The sequence below is a fragment of the Periophthalmus magnuspinnatus genome, chromosome 22 (assembly GCF_009829125.3).
Source record: "Periophthalmus magnuspinnatus isolate fPerMag1 chromosome 22, fPerMag1.2.pri, whole genome shotgun sequence".
Taxonomy (NCBI): Eukaryota; Metazoa; Chordata; class Actinopteri; order Gobiiformes; family Gobiidae; genus Periophthalmus; species Periophthalmus magnuspinnatus.
Genome location: NC_047147.1, coordinates 15,959,239 through 15,975,284, shown reverse-complemented (window position 1 = coordinate 15,975,284; position 16,046 = coordinate 15,959,239). Strand labels below are relative to the sequence as shown.

At 41.9% G+C, this 16,046-nt stretch overlaps 1 protein-coding gene across 5 annotated transcripts in view; it reads left to right on the top strand.

Annotated features, from left to right (window-relative positions):
• Nucleotides 1-5,534, top strand: part of LOC117390069 (serine/threonine-protein phosphatase 2A 56 kDa regulatory subunit gamma isoform) — a 31,456-nt gene extending 25,922 nt beyond the window's left edge. Inside the window, exons 12-16 of one of the 5 annotated variants that reach the window (XM_055231319.1) lie at nt 55-182; nt 478-579; nt 1,004-1,076; nt 1,916-2,032; nt 3,384-5,534. In XM_055231319.1, coding sequence (XP_055087294.1) covers nt 55-182; nt 478-579; nt 1,004-1,076; nt 1,916-2,032; nt 3,384-3,518 — 555 coding nt within the window. In that variant the 3' untranslated portion in view covers nt 3,519-5,534. The remainder of the gene's footprint in view (nt 1-54; nt 183-477; nt 580-1,003; nt 1,077-1,915; nt 2,033-3,383) is intronic. The other 4 variants (XM_033987708.2, XM_055231321.1, XM_055231320.1 and 1 more) reach the window with 4 other exon arrangements.
• The last annotated feature ends 10,512 nt before the right edge of the window (nt 5,535-16,046 follow it).

The following is a 16,046-nucleotide window of genomic DNA, read 5'->3' as shown; positions in this document are numbered from 1 at the left end:
ATGGACTTTTAATGCCAGACACAGGTTGATTCCTGATGCCTTGGTCTCTTGCAGGTGGCAGAGAGAGCCTTGTACTACTGGAACAATGAGTACATCATGAGCCTGATCAGCGACAACGCAGCCAAGATCCTGCCCATCATGTTCCCAGCATTGTACCGCAACTCCAAGACTCACTGGAACAAGTGAGGCCATACCGCACTGCCGGGGACATTTCATAATGCGTGATTGATCCAATAAATCAAAAGAGGAAAAACGTCAAATCGTTTAAAGAATTCTTAAATAATGTTTGTGTTCATATTGACTCATCTTCACTGTTTGGTGTTGGGTTATGCTTTTAACATGGCACATACTTGCTACTCAGATGCAGACAAACCAGTTTAATAATGTAAACACCTAAGTTCCTCAAAAGTGTCACATCAAGTGAATGTGCATGTTCCAGTGAAGTTCAAGTAGCTCACTGTGCTTTCTTCTGTCCAGGACCATCCACGGTCTGATATACAACGCTCTGAAGCTCTTCATGGAGATGAACCAGAAGCTGTTCGACGACTGTACACAACAGTTCAGAGCCGAGAAAAACAAGTGAGCGCAAGATTCCCTCTGTCTCACAGCCAGTATTTTTATATTTAGAGTGGCTATACTTGAGTTTTGTCCATGTATTTGAGCAACATTTGTCTTACCCCAGCACAGTATTGTAAAAGCAGCTCTTCAGGTAAAAATAACATGGCTGTGTGCTGTTTGTATGTAATTATAAAGTTTTATTATTCCAGGAAGTGCGCTGTTTGCATGCTAGTTGTTGTTAGCAGTGCTGTGATGGCAAAACTCATTATGGTAAATAATTAAAATGCTTGGATGGAAAGTGAGGAGTAATTTTGTACCATTGGAAATTGTTTAAAATGAATTAGTTATTTTTTTCATATGTTTAAGAACATCTGGTACATCGCCTTTAACATGTCCACAGACCGTGCCCGTGCATTTTGTGATGAAGACTCTTGTGTGTTTACAGAGAAAAGGCAAAGTCTAAAGAACGTGAGGAGGCTTGGATTAAGATCGAAAACCTTGCCAAATCTAATCCACAGGTGAGCAGTCTCCTCTGGTCTGTGTGTCTGTGTTTACAATTTGACTAAAACAAAGATCATATCACTGCTTCTGTAAAGGAAGGGAAAGACAGATGTTGGTCCTATTATCATATTAACCATTGCGTCATAACACCCTTTTAAACTGTGTTTTTAGTTTTTTGTCTTGATATCAAAGGTGCATTATGTAACATTTTTGATGAAGGATCTGACATCTGCTCTTACATCTTGCTTTACCTGGAATGCTGACATTAAACATTTATTTATCAATTTCATGCTCTACAGGCATTGATTCAGTTACAGGCTTTTATTGCTAAAGATACTTGGCCTGCGAGTGTCATCTGCTTGTCTCCATGGAGTCAAAGACGTTAAATGCCTTACTGTGGAACATTCCAGGCAAAGCAATAACCTCACCGTGGACACATGCTTGTTCAATTATAGAATGTTATGGTGGATTGCATTTAATTAGGGACAGGAGGAGTTTGTTTTAGTATTCATTATAGTGTAATTTCATAACAAAATGATCCAAATAGAAAATCAATAACTAACAGTAATGCGCCCATTATCCCATTACACCAATATTAAATTTAACAGTACCACCTCAAACAATATTATAGGCCTAGAGAATGTGGTGTCATCTGAAACCCAACCGCAATTATTTGACTGGCAGCAAATGATCCAGTCAATATAAAAACACTCTACCTTTTAAAGAGCTGTGTTAGATCCTATAGAAAGTGTGTATTCACGGTTACAGTCAGTCAATTGTGCTGGTTGGTTCTTCTTTGCATGCCACTCAAAGCTCTTCTCCACCCTCTGTTTTGTTTCCCTTTCTGTTCACATAGTTCTCTTTGTATGTTGATTCCTCTGACCTCAATAGTCCTGTAGCAATGGAGACGGATGTCCCGTTGATAGAAGATGTTCAGAGGTTAAAAAAGACAGTTGAGGAGGGCGCCACTCAGGTAAACCTGCCTTCTCTCTGTCATCTCTCACAGCACTAGATTATAGATTATAGAGCTAGATTACATGCTTAGTTTATTTTTTGTAGTTTTGTTTTGTTTTTTTTTTTGTTTTTTTTCTTTATAGTCTTATGTTTGTATTAGACCAGACAATTGATCAAAACAAAACAAATGTGGCATTGGACTGAACACTGGAATCGCATCCCCTCTGTGTGCTTTTGTCCCTCTATGTCCTTAGTTTAGCTTGATTACTTATTTGTTTAATTTTATTTAAGTTTAATTTAAATTTCACTTAATGCATTTTTTTTTTTTTTTACAATTTTGGTTTCACATAATTTGGCAAAACCTGCTCCAAATCTCAATTATTCAACATTCACTACAGAATTGTCAGTACCACTTTTTAATAACTACACCTTAATTGGCCTGAATTAAACCCTAATTCAAATTTTTTGTTCATGGCTAATTAAGATGCAGTTATTAAGTGTTAGCATTTTGTCTGCTGATAGTAGATTTCCACTCAATTTGATCTGTTGATTTTGTGTGTTTTGAGAAATTTTTTTTTTCCTTTTTTAATCATATTTTATATACATGTGTCCAAATCTCATCTATAGCTTTATCTATACTGACAAAGAACATCACATCTTAGTCTGAGATGGTTTGAAGAGGTGTTAGAAGAGAGTTTCACTTTCCATAGACATGCCAACCAGTGACTCCAGTACATGCATGAATTTACAGTTGTGTGTGGAATGGACGGTGCATTGGGCAATATCCAAAGAGAAACTTGTACATGAGCATCCAAATCCTCCCACATCATTACAATTTTTAGTAAAGGGCCCATTTTATGCTCCTTTCTGATCAATGTTATAATGTTGTTTCCCCATCAGAAACATGCCCGGAGTTGTGTTTTGTTTCATTCACACGTTTAACAAATACACTCTGGATATTTTAGGCTGAGTTCTTCTTTCAAATGGAAAACTTTTCTGTGAAAACTGTGGTTCTCCACTGTGTTTTTTAACTCCATACACCTTCACGAGAATCATTTTGATAATTTCAGCCCTTTAATTGCCAATCTCTACTGAACAAAAGGTGAAAAGGTAGCTGTTAACTTTAAAACTACCACTATATGAGATCACAAGACAGAACAGAGCATTATGAGCAGACTATTTATTATTAGTCTGCCCACATCTCAGACATGTGCGAATGAAACAAAACACAACTCCTTGATTACAACATTCATGGTTTCAAGTTCACAAGAATCAATTTTGTGTAATATAGGACTCAAAACAATATACATAGTTTGTAATGGCAGGTTTGTTTCTTGCTAAATCTGAATGTGTTTCCCTGGTGTGCTCAGTTGCAGCTGGAGCAGAGGAAAGAGCGGCCCATGGTGCGGCGCAAGTCCGAGCTGCCTCAGGATATCTACACCACAAAAGCCTTGGAGTCCCACCGCAGAGCTGAAGAAATGCTGACCACCCACGATGGACTCTAGGGGGCGCTGTCTCCGTGTTCGTTGCCCTTCCTCCCAGACGGACAGCCATGAACTCTGTGTGTCGCCATGGTTACGCCTGGCTCCGCCCTCCTTAGTTCGTTTCATTCCTGCAGTTCGGACCCCTTACTCAGACTTTCTCAGGTTTTTTTCTGTTGGAGAGGAGGCTCGTGTTGGTCGTTTAGCCCTTGACATTTCACTGTGTTGTTTGCTCCAGTGTTCTCCTCTGAGGGGCGCTGTTTATCCGACAGTAGGGTCCGGTCAACAGGAGAGCTTTAGTTTTTTTAAAAGAATATTCATTTGGGACAGTGTAGTGTGCATACCAGACCAGAGGGTGACAGTGTTTCTTCTATAGCACAATAGTGTAAGCTCAGAATAAGCTCCTGATACACTTGAGGGCCTTTTATAAGCGGATACCTGAATGCTGAAATCTGGTGCATTATTTTATTAATAGCTACTCACAAGGGTTGTAAGTAATGATTAAATAAAATAATTTAAATTAGAGTGTATATTTATACTAAATTAAGCCATTTGGATCAAATTGGCTGATTAATACTTGTGTAATTAACCATCTGCTGTAAAGTGGGCTGTTCCACGTTGAAATAATTAACTGGAAATTTCAGATATTTTGTTCCAGGGAGACCCAGAAAACATGACACTATTATTACAGAATTAACAAAAGATGTTTAATGGACCTATTGTCGTGTAAACAGTTTTTCTTTTTCTAAACTGTTACTGTAAATGTGGAATCTCGGAATACCACTCAGCGAGGTCCATCATTCCTGCTTCCTTTTCATCGGATCGACTCCGGAACTGACTGGCTCACTGTCCCAAGCCTGTGTCCTGCTTCTGTCTGAAAGGGAACGGCTGCCCTTCCACTGCACTGTTGTCAGAGGACCTGCCCTGGGGCAATCTTCGCTCAGTGCCAAGACTCTCCCCTGGTCTCCACTGGTCTCCACGGTGACTGACATGAGGACTCCTGCCTGGTTGTGGTTGTGTTCTTCTTTGTGGTTCTCTAGCACACTGAGGCCTGTTCTTAGCCGTGTCCAGCGCCGGTGAGGGCCCTCTGACACTTTCGGCTTGGTTTGTGCCATACGTTGCAACTTTTTTGTGCTTGCTTCTTTTTGTTTATTGGCAATTCTGAAAAAAAAAAAGAAAAACAGACCACAAAGACAGTTTAAACAATGGTACTCTGGCTTCCCTCTCCATGGAAGCTTGATTGGAAGTTTGAGTTTAGCTGAGACAGGCGAGGCTGCCTAAGATGGGGGCAATGTATTACAAAGATGTCTTGGAAATATAGTCTTAAAATATATGAAAATTATGTTGACATAATTGTGATCTTGTTCTCTACGTCATTCCTGCATCTTCAGCTTTTAGATCGTAGAGTTTAGACATGAAATCCGTGTGGCTCTAGTTTTAGTGTTAAATATTCCAGCCCCAGTACCATTGTTTAAAGTGCACTGGTCTGCACTGTGGATTGGTTTGGGCCGTACTCTAAACTGACAGCCTGCTCCCTGCGACCTCAGAAGCAGGCGCTGACAACAAACTGACGTACCTGTTTTCATACTGTCTTTGCTTGAATGCAAAAAGCTGTAAATGAAGAACCATGTTAAACATGTACTTAAACCTGGAGGAATGCCATCATGGACTTCTGTTGTAGACTCCATTGCATTTATAAACCAGTCTTGCTTGCTGAGAGAGATGTTCTATGGATTTTATGACTTTGAGTACGAGCTGTGTGCGATGATTTCTGTGCTGACAATTCATCCGTGTTGAGATGACTTCAGTGATGGCTTGTGCTCACTGCAGGCTCTTTGCAGTCTTTTACTTTTAACATATTATTTCCAAAAAATAACTTAAAGTGTCCTTTTGTATGTGACCTGTACTATATGATTCATTTAATATTGTATATATGATTTACCTTGTTTCATGTAGTGTTATATATCTAGATTAATTTTGTACAAATTGTCCCTCTGTACAGAATAAAACATCAATAGCAAGTAAAACGGCTCCTGGCACTTTCTTCCCCAGCTCTGTGTTTCAGAAATAGTGGGTCTACAGTGAAAAAGATGGCTATGGCTGTGTTCACACTTGCCCTGGTTTTGCTCCTTCATGAGCCCATTGCAGTCCTAATATAAATTTGGCTTGGCCCTCAATGTAGTCCTGGTTTAGCTCTGACCCAATTTCAGGTTTAGTTCCTCTGGTGACTGTGCAGGTGTAAACGTACTCTTAATATGGAGTACTAGTCTGTGCCCAGCTTATGCAGTATATTGATTAGTCACTAGAGGGAGCCACGGGTCTGTACAGGAGGACTGTCCTATTGTCTAAAAGTGTGTGACGAGTGTATGATAACTATGAGAGCTTTGTTGCTCTGGGATCCTAGCTTTAACAGCACTTAACATCCTTATTATAGATGTGCTAAATGTATGCAGTGGCAGGAAGCAGCAATCGGCTTTACTATCCCCCATCACAGATGGATGGTAGAAAGATAAAGTGATAGCCACAGCTGCCCTGGGGCTGGCACAGACCTTTAGTGCAGATCAAACCACGAATAAACTAAGTTGTCAGGACACTGAGCCAAGACTTGTCCAATAACAACTATTTATCTGATATTGGGGTGCAGAGATATAGCACAGCTCTACATGAGCCTTGAAGACAGATGGGGTGACTGGCTGGTTTACCCCATCACACAACTAACTGTCTACATAGAGTTTTGTGTTTTACAAATCCAAATAAAGTGCCATTAAAATTCCTGAGAGTTATTTTGTGAGATGCATTTGATAAACTTGTGCCTTGTTTTACATTTTAACAAATGATCCACAGAATGTTCTGTCGATAAGCCCATTGGGGAAGCCATTCTTCTGTAGCAGTTCAACTTAAAGGAAAAACATTCCATACAAATAAGTACCCACCAACAGCCATCATGGCCGACTTCCTCTTAACCTGGTGCCGGCCGCAAATGGTGCATGCCCCCCGCATTATTTCATTACCCACTGCCTGATATAACATTAGGATAACCACACACATTCAAAAGTACAGAGCAGTCTTTTGTGTTCTGAAACAGCCACCTCACTCTTTTATCATAAACAACTACTTTCCATTTTATCCCATGACTCCCCATTTACAAAAGAAAACAGTATTAAGCAACTAATACAAGCAAAGACATGTGTGATTTTAATCTTCACTTAACTGATATCCAAGCAACTACTGTACCGCACTAAAATTATAGCTCACGAACCCGAAGGTTGGAAGGTCAACTGCATCACCCCCCACTGTGTGTTTCCACTGTGTCCTTGGGCAAGACACCTCACCCACCATGCATGAATACGTTTTTGTCTGTTAGCTGTGGATATATAGATATGGATATAATGTTATTAAGAGTTCTTACTCATGAGTGTGGACCACCATGTTTCTTGTGTTGTATGAACTGATGTTTACACACTTGTGAATGGCAGCAGAGTGTGACCTGTGGATTTGGGCTGCTGACATTAGATAATGTACCAGATACCCTCAGTGCAGAGCAGCTTATTTGACCAAGAGGGCTTCCTTTTTAAGTGTTGTACCAGGATACAGCTACAGAAAAGTGTGATGACATTACACTACCATTGGCCATTGTCTTTTGCCCAATCTATATGTTTATTGAAATTGCATATTCCATAAGTAACAGTGTAAATGCATTGGAGGAAGTATGATCCAGTGGCTGCTTCATCAGGGCCAGTTCCCTGAGGACTGTTCCCTGTCTGACAGTTTGACTCTGGGGTTACCCTCGGATAGAACCAGAGGTCAGCTTTACTCAGCTGCAAGCAACGTGATTCAAAGGCTTGTTGGGCTGACAGAGGCAGCGGGTGACATGTTCATGCAACTGAAGAAAACAAAAAAGACTCAAAGAAAATAAATGTCTGTCACACGTGCATCCTAACAGCTTCTGCCCAAGCCTGTGCCACGAGACCCTCACAGGACCCACTGGACCCTCTCAGTCCCCTAGCCTGGATACCTCCACTGTCCCCTGCCCCGGACCTCTTCAGCCCCCTTCTCCAGACCTCCACAGCTCCCTGCCATAGACCTCCTCATCCCCCTGCCCTGGACCTCCTCATCTGCCTGCCCCTGCCCTGGACCTCCTCAGCCCCTTGCTCCTGCCCTGGAGCCCCTCAGCCCCCCGTTCTGTGCCGGTCCTCCTCAGCCCCTGCTCCAAACCTCCTCAGCACCCTGCTCCTACCCTGGACCTCCTCAGCCCCCTGCTCTGAACCCCCTCAGCCCCTTGTTCCACTCCAAATCCCCTCAGCCCCTGCAGTAGACCTCCTCAGCCTCCTGCTCCTGCCTTGGACCTCCTAAGCCCTCTGCTCCGGACCTGCAGAACTGAAAACCACAGCTGTGTTTGTTTGTCACCACCTCATGGAGAGGGCTTTGCACATAACCACTGACATTAATTGTGCTTTAATACTGTGCTGAAATAGTTAACATGGGCTTAAGGAATAGTCCCATGTGATAATATCAAACTTTTTAAAGAAATTTTGTAAATGTATTGTTTCGAAATGTATTGACTTTCATAGAATGGTCTCTCATCAGCTGAGCTCTTTAGACTGTCCTTTGCCTGAAACACTAAGCAGAAGCACAGAAGCCCATGTCAGGTACTTTAGGTCTACTTCTATTCTCTCAGACAGTGCTGCAATGACACGTAAGCACAGATCAGAGAACACAGTGGTGCAGCAGAGCACAAGGAGATAACACTAGAGAGTATTATATTGTACATAGTACATTGTAGATCTGTAGGGCATCAGAATGGTCACTCAGGACTCTTACTGCCTCACGTGTGGTGTATGTGTGGGTCTGTATCAGTCATAATGTGTCTTTTAAAGTCTGCATACGCACTAACCTCATGGGGACAAACATCAGGTCCCCATAATGTAAATCCTTTATTACACGAACAGCAGGGTTTAAATTCAACAGGTTTAAATAGGTTAAAGTTGGGATCAGTGTGCAGAAAATGACTTTAAGTTAATGTAATGTCCCCAAAAAGCAGAGAAACCTAACGTGTGTGTGTGTGTACGTGTGTCGGTGTGTGTGTGTCGGTGTGTGTGTCGGTGTGTGTGTCGGGGTGTGTGTGTGTCGGTGTGTCGGTGTGTGTGTGCACCCTGCTGCTGGCTGCATTAGCTAATGATGTCTGTTTATGTGCGGAGCTGTAATGATGTGAGCCTGAGGCAGAGACACACAGGTGTGTTCATAAAGCGCTAACTCTCTGCAGGAGCCTTTCATACAAACTGTGCTCTCAGATCAGGCTTCAGTGCCAACTCTAAACAACAGGTGTGATATTGATAAGTGTCTTCTGTGAACATGGCACTCATTCAAGCTCCACACACAGTGTGTAACTCTGTAGGCATTTACAACAACACTAGGACACCACATGTCTCCTTAACTCAAATCCTCTACTCATCGAGTCCAGAGGAACACCTCTCTTTTACACAGGATTATTGTAGGGTTTTCCTGAACCCACTGAATCACTGACACTTTCATCAGCCATGGCAGGGCAGTATCAGACAGGGCAGAGACCTCCTTCATATGACTATATCCTAAACAGTGTTGGGTCAAAGAACATAATCTTCCTTAAACTGGTTTGCAGAGGTCCAATGTAACTCACTTTTCTAAACCACAGGATACTCACACTGTTTCAAACAGTGGCTCTGACAAAGAATTTCTTGTCAAAACACAAGGATTTGAAAAAGGAAACTGCTGCGTCCTCTAGAAGTGCCAGGAGCTGTGTCTAAAACAGGCCTGTTTACACTGTCACACTGCACACAGTCTGTGAAAGTGCATGTACATGTGTTGTTGTTTTTTTTGTTTGTATTGTATTTTAAACAGGACACCCATGAAAAAGACACCCAAGTGCTCTCATTGGGTTCCCTTGTATAAATTAAGATAAATAAACTGAATGATAACCTCAACAGAGTCCTAACCTTGGCAGAGTCCTAACCCCAATAGAGTCCTAACCCCACCAGGGTCATACCCTCAACAGAGTCCTAGCTCCCACAGAGTTCTGACCCTGACAGAGTCCTGACCCCGAGAGAGTTCTAACCCTCATTGAGTTCTTACCCTGACAGTCATTACCCTAACAGAGTCATAACCCCCACATAGTTCTTACCCGGACATCATTGTCCCAACAGAGTCTTAAACCTGATAGAGTCATGACCCCGACTGAGTCATAACTCTGACAGAGTCATAACCTCAATTGAACACTTGTTGTAATTCTTCCTGCTCACTATGGGCTGCTCACTGTCAGGGCTTGGCCCACTGCCTGCTGGAGTCATCCACTACAAAGACAACTCATTCAAACATCTTTTCCTGTTTGGACAAGGGCTGAGGTATGTGACACAAGCCCCCCATCCAAGTGCGTCACAGCGAGAGGCTGCAGACTGTATTCCATGGTAGAACTTACACCATCCTCTCTCCATGCTACTGAGCTTCACTCAGAAGAAAAAAAGCCCCCTGGGCAGCACTCAGAGAGTGAAGTGAGAGTGCAGGGTGTCCTCAAAGCTTTGCCTGTTCTGAGGTTTAGGTCACTTAAACTATTATCTTCATGTAAACAACATCTGTGAAAGTGCTGACTTATAAAAGATGGCTCTTACAATACATCATGGTATAATTGTAATACCAAGTACAGCCTCTTAAAGTTTAATGAAACTGATTTTATCACAGTGACAATGATTTCCATCAGATGCTTCAAAGAAGTTATTTAAAGATGATTAAATTAATGGAATTTCATTGGCAAGTATAAATATATTGTATTGCTTTAAAAGACGGAACTTGTTAGCTGTAAAAATGTGGGGTTTTTTTTAGCAGAATTGGTTTGCAGGACTACTGGGGTAATTCAGATATCATAGAAGGTTTTGGCTACAACCACGTTAAGTGAATGAAATGACAAGTGTAAATATAATGTGACTGGTGAATGCGTCAGAAGATGCAGCCCTGAGTGAGTTGTAAAAACAGCGAGGCATGTTTCTGTTAAGGCGAACAAAAGAGTCCTGTGCTTCAGATGGAGAAGTGCTGCAGGCAATCCACTAGCCTCTCTTCAACTCCTCCTCTTGTGTGTGTGTTGTGTGTGCATGTGTGCGCATGCGTGTGTGTATGGGGTAAGCACTGTCCCTAGCTAACTCTACAGTCCAATTTGCCCATCTGCCCCACACCTGTAGTGCTCTACTCAGTCTTACGTCCAACAGGCCTTTTCATTGTGGAGGTTCTTCTTTCTCTTCACACAGTGGGAATACCTCAAAACCAGAGGCAGAATAGAGTTTCTGTAAATGTGATGTGAGTACAGTATCTCACCTCATCAGACAGCCCATCAGTGGGGATTATGCTGCCACAAGATTAAGACAGGAATTCTGGGAGTTGTCTGAGAAGTACAAAATTCTGGATGTCGTCCCAACACAATACAGAGAACCAGTTTATTATCCCCGCACTTATTCTGAAACATAAATAAATGTTCAATGAAGATATATCACAGGATACCCATTTTACACACTACAGCGAGATTAGCTCTTAGTCCAGAGAAGGAATATGTGTCCATTATGCCCAGTGCCACATATGGGCCCTATTCATGTCGATTCCTAGAACACATTCAACATTTTAAATAAAAACGTGTAGTGGGTGACTTGTGTTTTTATTGCAAAAAATACCTTGAAAAAACATGCATTCCTACTGTAAGACGTGTAATTTCTCCACAGCTCTGACGTGTAACTTGGTCTGGCAGCATCACCTGCTTGTCTCCATGGAGATAGACAGGTTTAATACCATGTACTGTAAAACATTCCAGGAAAAGGAATAACATTTACATACCAAAACAAGCAGGTGGTAAAAACCTTAACAAGGAATGTTGCGTAGTGCACCTTTAAACCCGGGTTCATTATTATTATTGCTCATACAAAAAGTTTAGGGTTAGTGCTTCTGTGGCTTTTTTTCACACCTATGCCCCTCTTGGGTGTCTATCTGCAGTCTTCATCTCTGAACGGGTGACGAAAGCCATATTTCTGCCCAGTACCAGCACTCGAGCACTACAACGCACTAATGAAAGGTGTTTTCCAATTCTGCGTTTTGGACAGATAGGCATTGTTTGAAAATTGGCAGCTTAGTGCGACGAAGCATTCTTTCAGACAACACATTCCTTACTGTTATGAAGTACAAGCACATACTTACCAACTTCATCTGTTATTAAATCCATAAATCACAAGTCATAATCAGGAAATACTTTTTTGTAAAATTCAAAACCTTTTCCCACATGAACAATTAAGGTTATGGATTTGTAAAAGGTATGGATCAATATGGCAGTAACAGTTTAAGTTAAAGGGGACGTATTATGTAAAGTCAACATTTGTGACCATTTTCTAAGTTTTTGATTATCATTACTTAGTCTGAGTTCTATTTTGATTCATTCCTGCATGTCTGAATAATCAAATATTGGCCTGCATTCAAAGCTTGGGTGCTCAATGTTTTCTAAAATTTTACCTAAACCCTATCCTCCCCCATTACTGTATAATTACTTAGTTTTGCACAGGAATTAATGTTCAGGTTTAGAACAAACTAAATAAAATAATTATAGATATTTTACAGTTTAATTCAAAATACCAGAAAAAAACATAAGTCTTCTTTAGTAACAAACCTAGAACTGGGCGCACAGTGGCTTAGTGGTAAGAGCATTCGCTAATAGCCCCAAGGCTTGGTTCAATCCCAACTCTGAATAGTGTGTACTGTTGTTGTGTCCTTGAGCAATACACTTCACCTTTCTTCTGCGTGTGTATATATTATTATATTATTGATTGGTAGCACATACAGTAGACACATATTGGCAGCCATGCACGTTTCTGTCTACCCCAGGGCAGCTTTGGTGACAGGATTAGCTAACCACCAACAAGTAGGAACTGTATCAATGATGCTGGAAATTGAAATGCTTATAAGACTACTGCATTTTAAAAAGTGATAAGACTATGGCATTATTATCATGACATTAATACTTGTTGAGAGACGTACAGTATATAAGATCAGTGCAGTTTGATCCCGGGAATCAACCATGTAACTTGCTGAGTAAATAATTAGAGAAACCATTACGTTGCAATAGCCACTCAAGTTCATTTTCGACTCACTCACATATTGTTTTTTGAGTGCATTACTTTGGATCAAAACTACTTGACAGAATATAAGATGTGTGTAAACACTGGTCAGGTCTATTGTTGACGCGTTTGATAAATAAATATTAGAGCTTTGAAAGTGGAACACACTCTTAGCCTTTTGTACTTGGGACTTTAGTTTCAGATGTCAGTCCTCTTAACTTCAGGTGTAAAATCATTAACATTTTTCTTATTGATGGAGCATGTGTTTAGTGTGAAACATGAAAAGGAGCCATGGCACTTTAAACAGAAAGAATCAGTTTACTTTAGGGAGGTGAGGCCTGGAACATTCACATGTATTGAAACAGAAGTTTGCATTAGTCATATTTGTGTGTAAGTATGCATATTATGTAACATTAGGAAAATTCCATAATGATCAAGGAATATATATATATATATATATATATATATATATATATATATATATATATATATATATATATATATATATATATATATATATATATATATATATATATATATATATTCCTCGATCATTATGAATATGTATATATGAATAAAATTCTACCAATATGTATATATGAATAAAATTGTATTTTATCCTGGTTTAGACCTGGTTTTATTCTGGGTTAGTAGTGGTTTAGTCCTGGTTTGGTCTTGGTTTAATTCTGTAAGTTTATTTCTAGGTACAGGTTGAAACTAGTCTGGTCTTGTTTAATTCTGGTTCAGTACTGGATTGACAATGTTGGTGAAACCTTTTGTATTTTACTTTTTACAAAAATCTAATATAGCAGCTGTTGCAATATAACTGTTATTGAAACAGATCTAGTGTCAGGGATATTTTGTGCTAGCCCAAATCATGTTAAAAGTGATTGTGAAATTGTTGACCTAGTTGAATGTAATGTAGTAACATCTCCAGGTTCAAGAGGTTCAAGACGGATATTGATTTTATTAATAACATTTGAACTTGTATTTGACTTCTTGTGTTGTGGTGCTTTTTACAAATTTTGTTTTAGATTGCCATACTAAACCCATGTTGTAATAAACTCAAGAGGTCTGTCTATGTTCTGTGTAGGACAGATGATGGTCCCAGGTTCAGCTGTGATTCTTTTGCCATTTTAAATCAGTTGCAGCACATACAGCTATTGCCTTTAATGCTACTCAGTTCTTGTATAATTATAAATAATTATGAGAGCGTCACCTTCCTCTCTCACAACACTTCTCAAACGTGGGTAGATATAAAATGTTTAAATATTGACTCAGCACTGATCCTTGAAACATTTGGTCCCCCACATTCAAAGACAAAAGATGCTTGACCTGCAGAAGTCCCCGGGCTCCCTGCTGGATTCTCACATTTTCATCAGTATTCAGAATGTGAGCTCTGTAGGCCTGAGGAACAGCAGGCACAGCTCCTGCAGATCCTTCACTTCTCTGCGTCCCGGAGTGTGGAAACAGGCAGCGCCGAAATCCGACCTCACTGTGAAAACGCCGAGGCTGCACTCTGGGGCTGCAGAGCTCCGTGCAGAGGCCGGTGGTCAGGTGGTGGGGTCTATGGACACTGGCGGACGATGCTGACGTAGGCCCCTATGTATGCCCTGCTCCCACGATGCATCAATATATCTATCATGTTCTGTGTAGAAAGAGCAGAGTATGTATGTGTCTCAAATGTTCATAATTAAACCTGCTTTATTTGAATAGTCGGCGGGGCTCTCCCAGGCATGTGTTTTCACAGTGACTATAATGTTTGTGGAGCCAAATATTGGAAACTTTGATACCAAATCCCTGGGTGTATGTTAACTTTGGCAGAGGGCACAGGATTCTGGGGATGCTTTTCCTGCTTGATTGTGCGCCTCACTGTCCACCACCCACCCTCTCCCCAGACCTCTCCCCAGCCCTCTCCCCGGCCTGCGCGTCTCCCATAGGCCCCGCTCACGGTGAGGAGCAGGGCAGCACAGGGAAGACATTGTGAAGCATCGCGGGGTGAAAGCCTATCTCCACTGTCCGCGGCGTTTACAGAGAAAACAAAGCAAGACAGGAGTTTGCAGAGGCATTTCTCCTCTCTCTGAACCCTGGTCCACCTCACAGGGTTGTCCCCAGGGGGCGCCACTGCCTCTGTCTGTACAGCAGAGCAGACCCTCTGAAGCTGCTCCAGTTCCAGGTCAAGGCAAAGGCACAACACAAACAGCAGCTCCTCCTTGAGCTGATCAGATCTTGCCTCAGGTCAGTGTGTACTTGATGGGTAATTGAATCTCATTTGTCACGTGTAGTTGTGTAACCTCCCTGTGTGTGCAGGTAGTTTTGTGCACACTTAAGCCACACTGAGCCAACAGCAGCGTGCACCAGTCACCGGTTACAGTCAGACTTTTGAGGTGCATTGTTTTGTTGGATTATTTGACTTGGAAACATTTACAGAGACTAGCACATTACAGTGTTTTTCCATGGCTCACACACAAAGCTCTGTGGCACGTCCTTCTGCTCATTACTTCATATGGAGTCACTTTTTACACAGGACACAATAGCTCGATAGGCTCAAGAACTGCATGAGTCCATTATTCATTCATTGCGCAATGCTAGATGTAGGAATCAACCTGCAATTTTAGTTTTGATGTCAAGGCAGCAGCTCTGAACACTGTAGACAGGTGATTTGTGGAACCTACAAAGGTAACACCAAAAGGACACAAGCACAGGCTGTCTCTGAGCCTGCTCTAGCCAAGTGCTGCACTGACCCCTGATGCAGGCGCCAGCTCAGGACAGACAGTGACTGCAGACGGTGATGGAGATGGTGACTGCAGACGGTGATGGAGATGGTGACTGCAGACGGTGATGGAGACGGTGACTGCAGACAGTGATACAGAAAATGATGCAGACAGTGATGCACACAGTAATGCAGACTGTGATGCAGACAGTGACTGCAGACAGTGATGCAGACAGTGGCTGCTGACAGTGGCTGCTGACAGTGGCTGGCCGCAGATTCACCTCTGCAGAGGGGAAATCATAAAGATGTCAGTGGCCTCGGTGACGTGCTGTACCGTCCATGCTCTGTCATGTTTCCCTGAGGCCTGCTTTAGCACACTGCTCAGGGACATATTCAGGACACCTGTCTGACACCCACTGTGTGTCGTCCATTGACTGGCCTGAAGCTGACACGTACCACAGCCTCAGAAGAGTCTGAACAGTGCTCTGGCAGGGGTGCTCCTGTCCCTGACTCTGGGACATGTTGACAGACTGATGTCTTCCCTCCGCTCTTTCCCTGGAACACACTCACTCCATGTCCTGTTCCTGTCCCACACGCCCTCACACAGGCCTGCTGCTGCAAACCACCTCCACTAAACTCTGTATGAGGTGGACAAATAGTCTGTGTCTGTAATGTCTTAATGCCTGTAATGCTCATGAGGGGTTTGCAATGCAGTGCTTTATA